This window comes from Leuciscus leuciscus, assembly GCF_965113295.1.
Source record: "Leuciscus leuciscus genome assembly, chromosome: 1".
Classification (NCBI taxonomy): Eukaryota; Metazoa; Chordata; class Actinopteri; order Cypriniformes; family Leuciscidae; genus Leuciscus; species Leuciscus leuciscus.
The window spans coordinates 8,071,578-8,079,998 of NC_138725.1; the positions used below are offsets into that span (position 1 = coordinate 8,071,578).

Consider the following 8,421-nt stretch of genomic DNA (forward strand, 5'->3'; position numbering starts at 1 on the left):
TGACGGATTTTAATTAGAACAAAACAGTTGAGACAGTGCATCATATAGTTGCCATAGCGATCGGCTCGATTTCCACGCTTATATTACCGAATCAGTGTGATATGTTTCTTTGTTCTTTTTGTTCTATTATTTTTTTGGGATTATTTTTCCTTATCTACAGCTTTCAAAACTGGTGAGTAAAAACAACATTTGATAATCCTGACTACAGTCGACTGTCAATAGCACTAATCATAAACGTGTTAGGTTAGCCTATAGCCTAGACGTTGACTGTAAATATTAGCTTAAAAGCAACGAGGAATTTATAATCGATTACTGGGGTTCAATCACAAGTAGCTGATGTAAGTTAAACAAATGCATTTATAGCCTATTTCCAAACATTAAATAAAAAAAAAAAATTATTTCAAAGCCATCATCAGTCTTTAATCCTCACTGGGGTTTGGGTAGAATTTGCTGTTAGCATCAGACATTAGACATTTAAGAAAATTGGCATGTAATCTTGGTGTTTGCAATATATAGGCCAAATAGTCTTTATGGGCCACACCTACAAATAGGCCTCTATCAGCCTCTGACTCCACAATGATTAAATTAATAAAAAAATAAATAAAATAATATATATATATATATATATATATATATTTGTTTTTTTTCATGAGGGTCTGAGGATGACTTGTATCAAGTTTGTTCTAATTTAATGAACGGCTTGGGGATTGCTGCCTAGATAGTTTAAGGGGAGAAAAAGAACAAGAAAATACAAATGATTTGAAATGCATTAAGGGTTCTGTACTTTTTTCTTGGACCCCTAGCTAATGTTTGTGCTTATGAGTGAGTGTAAGTATTTGTTCAATTAATTATTATTTACTTAAAAATGTGTATTTAATATAAGCTTTCATACATTTGAAATAATCAATTTCTTAAGATTGCTAAATACTGTATAGTTATTTTGCATTACAAAAGACAGTTAGTTTGTAGAATCTGTGAAATAGTAGGTTATATGTAAGTTTTCAAGCCTTAAACTTCAATGACATATGTTAAAGTTTTACTGTTTTATTATTGTTGTTGCAAAAAATTGTGTTAATACTATTTCATTTGTATTTTAACACTGTTTGTTCAATACCTTTGTAGAATATGACCCGTGGTAAGAAACAAAAGGCAGCAAAGGACCTATGGGCTTTAGCAGGTGGCTTCAATGTTGTCGTGAGACAGTTCTCAAAAGTGAATGTTGAACATAGCATTCCATATAATTCTGAAATTTGGACAAATCTGTCAGTGTCGATTTTTGGAAATGACAACAAACAAAACAAACATTGGTTATGGGTTATTTGGCATGACAACCGCAGGGGACTGAAAGACCAAGTGCTGTTAACAAGGAAACTTAAAAAGAGACAGCCGCCAGATCCTGGTTTAACATTGTCTGATAGTCCAGGGAAGCTCCTTGATGACACATGCATGACAAAAGACAAACCTAAAGAAAGTGGAATTTTTTTTCCATTAAAGCACTCAACAGACAGTAACAGTGAAATACACATTAGTGAAGATGACATTGATGATGCCTCTTGGGAGTGTGCTGATGATGTTACAAAACCGTTGCTACAAGAGGATAAAACTGATATCAACAAGACTGCTCAATCTAGTGATGATGTTCAGGAAACTGCTGGGACTACTGTCAATGTAAGTGAAATTCCAGGAGAAACACTTAGTGTAAAGAGTAGCAAACATAATACTCCAATACAATTGAGTGAAACAGCAACAGATCTTGCCAAGGAAAGGACGGATAACGAACATGAGTCACAAACAGTTAAAGATGCTTTAGACTCCTTGATTAGAGCTACAGAAAATGTTAAAGAGGACATTCAACCGCAGAAAAAGCCAAAGAAGGTTCGAAAGGTTTGTTCTGTTCCGAAAACCTTTAAGATTTCACTTGACATAAATAAATGGAGAGCAATAAAACCAACAATAGGTTCAGTGAAATTAAGGAAACCATGGACTCATGTCATATATGAGGAATTCAACAAAGTGAACCCTAACTGTGTACTTGCCTTCAAGTACCAAAATGCCAGACGGATGCATAGCAGGAAAAGAAATTGTGCCTTTTTAAACATCCGTGCAGTTTGCACATTTCCAACGTGCAAAGCTCAGTACATCTTTCAGATGAAGAGAAAACCCTCAATCATGCAGAGAACAGTTTTCATGACTGTTTATCGCCGTGGACAAATCTGCCATTTAAAAGATCAAACTCGAAAACGCCAGGCATCCAATGTCCGTAGGGGAAAAATTGCAAAAGTCATCCATAAAGGAGTGAGCCGAGTGTACTACAGTAAGCTCCGGAGGACTCCTGTGGAAGAACTAATGGCTGGAAATTTAACAAGGTCTCTTAACAGAGACATCCTAAAAGTAATTTCCTCTGAGGTAAAAAAGGCTGCATCACTACATGACAATGTCTTGTTAGAAATGCATTTAACACAACGAATTATGAAGGAATGTGACACCAATTACCGACATTTGCCAGGTTACATTCAGAACTTCCAGGTGGATCCTTTCAGCTGCCACATGTACACTGAAAAGGGAATTTCAATCCTAGTGACACACATGAGGAAAAAGTCACCAGTAACCCTCTATTTGGATGCCACTGGAACTGTGGTGTCTAAAATACCAGAGCAGAACAAGAGAGTTCTGTACTATGCCCTCATTTTGGCAGGTCAAGGCCATGGCACACCACCTTTGCCCGTTGCTGAGATGCTGTCCAATGACCACACTGTGCCATCTATTTCTTTCTGGCTAATGCAGTTTGTGCACAACCTGTCAAAGTTCACTGCTCTGACAATCAAGTATGTGGAAACAGACTACAGTTGGGCACTTATACAAGCTGTTCTACTGGCTTTCAACAGAGAGAGCGTTCTGTCATACCTTGACAGATGTTTTGATATCTGCCAGGGCAAAGAGAAGTGTATGGACACCAAAAGCTTCACTGTGATACATCTTTGCTCAGCCCATATTCTTAAGGCTGTGGCCCAGGCCATTTGCAGGCATGTGACAGACAAAGGACACAGGGAGTTTTTGATTTTTGTGTTTGCAAGGTTGCAAAATAGTCAGACTCTAGATGAAGCCATTCAGATCTTTCAGGCTCTCTGCATTATCCTACATACAAGGACAAAGACTGCTTCGGTAGAAGACAGTGTAAAGGCTCTTCAAAGACTCATTCAGTGCTTCACCCTGGACAAAGACATGACTGAAAACAGAGTCCAGATGAATACTTCAGATGATAAGGATGAGCAGTCCAGAACAATTGTAGGAAGGTCTCACTTCTCAACTTTGTTCAGAAGTGTTTTTGATAAGGCAATCACTGCAGTCGCTGAAGAGGAAGAGTCTTCAGAAGAAAACTTGTACTTCTGTCCAAGCATCATTCAAATGCTTTTTAAAACATACATGGCCATCTTTCCAATGTGGAGTGGAGTCATGTTGGGTGATCTACAAAGACATGCAGCTGACAAAGACATGATAGTAATGGATGATGGAGGACAAAAACAAGACATCAAGACACGAGAAACGAATTGCCATGTAGAAGGATGGTTTGCCATTGTTAAGCAACACATACTAATGAAGGCACGTAGGCTGCGACCAGGCAACTTTGTCCGAAAAATGTATACTTCTCTGCAAGGAAGGTACATTGAACACATAATGCAGCATGGCCTTTCACAAAAACTCCTCAAAAAACCTCTGAATTTAAAAGACATCAAATTCTCTGAGGAATCATGGGCCAAAAAGGAGGAACAGAGTGGTTCGAAACTGGGACAGTCCAAGTTTTACTCTGTCCCTGAATCAATACCAGGTCCTAAAAAGAAGCAGCCAAGAAAGTTCAAAAGTCACGACACGACTGCAGTGAATCAAGCAAGTGAAAAGAAATTCACAGACTCAAGGACTAAGATGAAAGACATTTCCACAACGACTGTCCCAAAAACTAATACAAAACAGGAACCTACTTCAAAGCTTGGAGAAGCTTCAGCTGCTCCCAAAAAAACACAGAAAAGGAAGCCAAAAAGGCATGGTGATACTAAAAATCACAGTGAAACAAAATCCAAAACTTCCAGCATTGAGATGGTAGACTTGTCCACACTGACCACCACAGGGGATGCTGGACTTGATACTTACACTGAAAAGGGCAATGATGTTTCAGTTACTTTGGAGACAACTCCAATACATGCACAGGAAGTATGTCCAATTCAAAGTACAATATAATTATGACATTACTTTGAAATAGTACACTACAGTATTTCTAAGTATTTCATGTAAAAATCACTGCTTGTTTTGCCTTTGTATTTACAGACAGAAGAACTGTGGGGAAAAAAACGTTGTGAGGTAGTTGTTGCGGTCCAAAAATCAGCAAACAACATGACCTGGAGGATGTCTCTTAGACACAAGGAATTTATTACATTGAAGCCTCACAATCTTTTGATGGGAGAGGTTGGTACAACTTTTCTATACTTCCATGATCAGTGATTTTAAACTAAATGGAATTTCAGTACTGGACATGGAATGTTTTGTAATGTTTTCCAGACAATAGAGTACTATATGCATGCCATTATGAATAAAAGTACAAGCACAGATAGACTGTACATCTTAAACCACTACACCACAAACGTAATCCTGTTCAAAGGAATAGAGGAAATTTCACGACAAAGCTTGAAGAAAGTAAGTAAAATTCAACAGAAGCATGATCCATACAGTTTGAATTACGGTACAATAGATGATATAGAAATAGAGTCACCGGTCTTTCACAATACCAAAACTTATTTTGAAGGAATCATTATAATTTATTATGTGTCCACTTTAGAGTAATTATGGTTATAGTGTTAGGGTTTGTTAGGTTGAAGTATTTGGAGTATGATAAGAATACTCTGCTGCACATTATGTATGCTACTGAATTAATTTGCAGTCGCCTGCTAATCTGCAACTAAACACCTTGTATTATATTCAGTCTAACAGTTTAAATTACTTTACAGGTAAACTTTGAAAATTATGCTGGTGCAGTAGGATTTGTAAATGTAAACGACAATCACTGGAAGTTTGTGGTAAGCAAAACATTTGATGAATTGAAAATATGATGCATTCCACATTTAGATTGGATTATGTGGTTACATATACATTTCATTAGGGAAAAAAAGAATCACATTATCTTATATCTTTTTCTTTACCTTCTCTGTAATGGAACCTACCTGGGAAATTAATTTGTAGTTCCTTGATGCCATGTCAGAGAAAATATTTGTTGTTGACCCTGCTAATAGCTCAAATGACCTCAAGGACTCAAGAGAAGCATCAGCACGTTTTCGGTACTACCAATGAGAACAAAAAAATATAATATTAACTTCAAAAATGTAATATCTGTTACATATAAAAATGTTGTATTCTTAAACATTTCCTTTTAGACAATATTTTAGGACACGGTTCAATTTACATGGCAAAAGAGACTGGATAAACATAAGATGGAAACCCAGCACCATTGTCCACACAGAGCAGGAAGATGCAACGAGTTGTGGGGTGTTTGTCATGCAGGTGATTTTTATTGTATTTTAATTGTAACCAAACACAAACGATTTAGACAGACATGTAAATTTTTTCCTGCAGATAATATAAAACCTTTTTTTAAACCGTTTCAAGGTATATTTAAGATTTTAGGCCTACACAAAATTTGTGAACTTTGCATAAAACATTTGTCTTCATTTCAGATTGCAAGGGAGGTGATCGAGAAATTTCCGCCAATCCCTGATCCATTCATCATTGATCCCAGTCCAATTAACATTGCTCAACTGAGAAGAGAAATGGCAATGGAAATTCTTCAGTCTTCAGGTAATATAACAAACATCAAGAAACTTGGTAACACCTTACAATAAGGTTAATTTTTTAGAATTAGTTAATGTATTCACTAACATGAACTAACAACGAGCAAAACATTTGTTGCTATATTAGTTCATCTTTGTTGACGTTAGTTAATAAAAATCCAGCTGTTCATTGTTTGTTCATGTTAGTTCAAAGTACATTAACTAATGTTAACAAATACAACCTTTCATTTTAATAAAATTAACATTAACTAAGATTAATAACTGCATCGATTCTGAGTGCAAAATGATGGTAACCATGAAAATCCATTCTGTGGATGAACATGGAGAAACATCCAGAAATGTTTTCCTACAAAAACGTAATTTCTCTTCCACTGAGGAAAGAAAGACATGGCATTGAAATGGCATTGGGGTGAGTAAATTATTAGGAAATTTTCATTTTGAGGTGAACTAATCCTTTAATGTACTTTTCAAGAATAAGGAGCTTAAATAGTATGTTTAGCATACTAGGATGATACATACTGAAGCTTATGTTTTAAAAATACATACATGCATACATACTAAAATAAATAAATATTTTGCAGTACAATCCAAGGAGGATTACTGTTCACACTGTGGATGTAAGGAACTAAAGTCCAAAGTCAACATTGTTTGGGTAAGTTTACTGAATTCAAAAGACGCACTTAAGAATACCACAGCAATACAATAATTTATGTGTTTAATTTTTTGAATGGTACTTTTATCTCTACTTTTGAAGATACAATGTGAACAGTGCCAAAGATGGTTCCACGCATGCTGCCTTGGACTATCAACTGACGAACTACCTGAAAAAGATGCACAATGGTTGTGCTCACTGTGTGCATAGTTAAACAGTTGAATCAAACACATTTTTATATCTATACTTGTGTCTTAAATTAAGAATAGATGTAGTTGGATAAACTTTTTTTTTTCTTCATTGAAGAATATCTGCAGAAATGTCTCCTACCACTGTATATCTGTATTTTGGGGACTTTATAACACAAAAATAACTTGAATCTTTACAATAAGGGTGTTGCTTATTTATAACGTTGAAAGCATGATAAAGATAAAATCTTGAAAACCAAAAAATGAAATGTGTTGTACCAGGAACAGCAGTTATAATACCTAATATTTTACCTAATACATTTATCAAAATATGAGTTGACTTGTCAACAATAGTAATGTACTACAACCTTTGAAACTTGAAAAAAACACACTATAGGTGAATTACAGTAATATTTTCATATCAATATGTATACTGTACATACAGTAAGGGAAGTATGGTCAAAATGTCACCTGTAGTAAGTCAGTCTGGTTCCTATGGAATTACTACAACCTTTGAAACTTGAAAAAACCCACTATAGGTGAATTACAGTAATATTTTCATATCAATATGTGTGTACTGTACGTACAGTAAGGGAGGTATGGTCAAAATTTCACCTGTAGTAAGTCAGTCTGGTCCCTAGGGAATTACTACAACCTTTGAAACATGAAAAAACACTTTAACGTGAATTACAGTAATGTTTTATTGTCAATATGTGTGTACTGTACATACAGTAAGGGAGGTATGGTCAAAATTTCACCTGTAGTAAGTCAGTCTGGTCAATATGTAATTACTACAACCTTTGAAACATGAAAAAACACTTTAGGGTGAATTACAGTAATATTTTATTGTCAATATGTGTGTACTGTAAGTACAGTAAGGGAGGTATGGTCAAAGTTTCACCTGTAGTAAGTCAGTCTGGTCACTAGGGAATTACTACAACATTTGAAACAAGAAAAAAACACTTTAACGTGAATTATAGTAATATTTTATTGTCAATATTTGTGTACCGTACGTACAGTAAGGGCGGTATGGTCAAAATTTCACCTGTAGTAAGTCAGTCTGGTCACTATGTAATTACTACAACCTTTGAAACATGAAAAAACACTTTAGGGTGAATTACAGTAATATTTTATTGTCAATATTTGTGTACTGTACGTACAGTAAGGGAGGTATGGTCGAAATTTCACCTGTAGTAAGTCAGTCTGGTCCCTATGGAATTACTACAACCTTTGAAACTTAAAAAAAAAACACTTTAGGGTGAATTACAGTAATATTTTATTGTCAATATGTGTGTACTGTACATACAGTAAGGGAGGTATGGTCAAAATTGCACCTGTAGTAAGTCAGTGTGGTCCCTAGGGAATTACTACAACCTTTGAAACATGAAAAAACACTTTAGGGTGAATTACAGTAATATTTTCATATCAATATGTGTACTGTACGTACAGTAAGGGAGGTATGGTCAAAATTTCACCTGTAGTAAGTCAGTCTGGTCCCTAGGGAATTACTACAACCTTTGAAACATGAAAAAACACTTTAACGTGAATTACAGTAATGTTTTATTGTCAATATGTGTGTACTGTACATACAGTAAGGGAGGTATGGTCAAAATTTCACCTGTAGTAAGTCAGTCTGGTCAATATGTAATTACTACAACCTTTGAAACATGAAAAAACACTTTCGGGTGAATTACAGTAATATTTTATTGTCAATATGTGTGTACTGTAAGTACAGTAAGGGAGGTAT

The 8,421-nt window shown here is 35.4% G+C and overlaps 1 protein-coding gene across 4 annotated transcripts; it reads left to right on the top strand.

Moving 5' to 3' along the window:
* Positions 1-631: 631 nt before the first annotated feature.
* Positions 632-8,040, top strand: LOC309487750 (uncharacterized protein). 4 transcript variants are annotated; one of them, XM_082155554.1, is made up of 3 exons: positions 632-5,547; positions 5,721-5,841; positions 6,416-8,040. In XM_082155554.1, exon 1 carries the CDS (start codon positions 1,126-1,128, stop codon positions 4,231-4,233), a length of 3,108 nt encoding a protein of 1,035 aa, XP_082011680.1. In that variant the 5' UTR covers positions 632-1,125; the 3' UTR covers positions 4,234-5,547; positions 5,721-5,841; positions 6,416-8,040. The 4 variants fall into 4 exon arrangements, with proteins under 4 accessions (XP_082011680.1, XP_082011678.1, XP_082011677.1 ...); XM_082155552.1 differs by having other exon boundaries at positions 632-6,486; positions 6,589-8,039; XM_082155551.1 differs by having other exon boundaries at positions 632-5,841; positions 6,416-8,039.
* Positions 8,041-8,421: the final 381 nt, after the last annotated feature.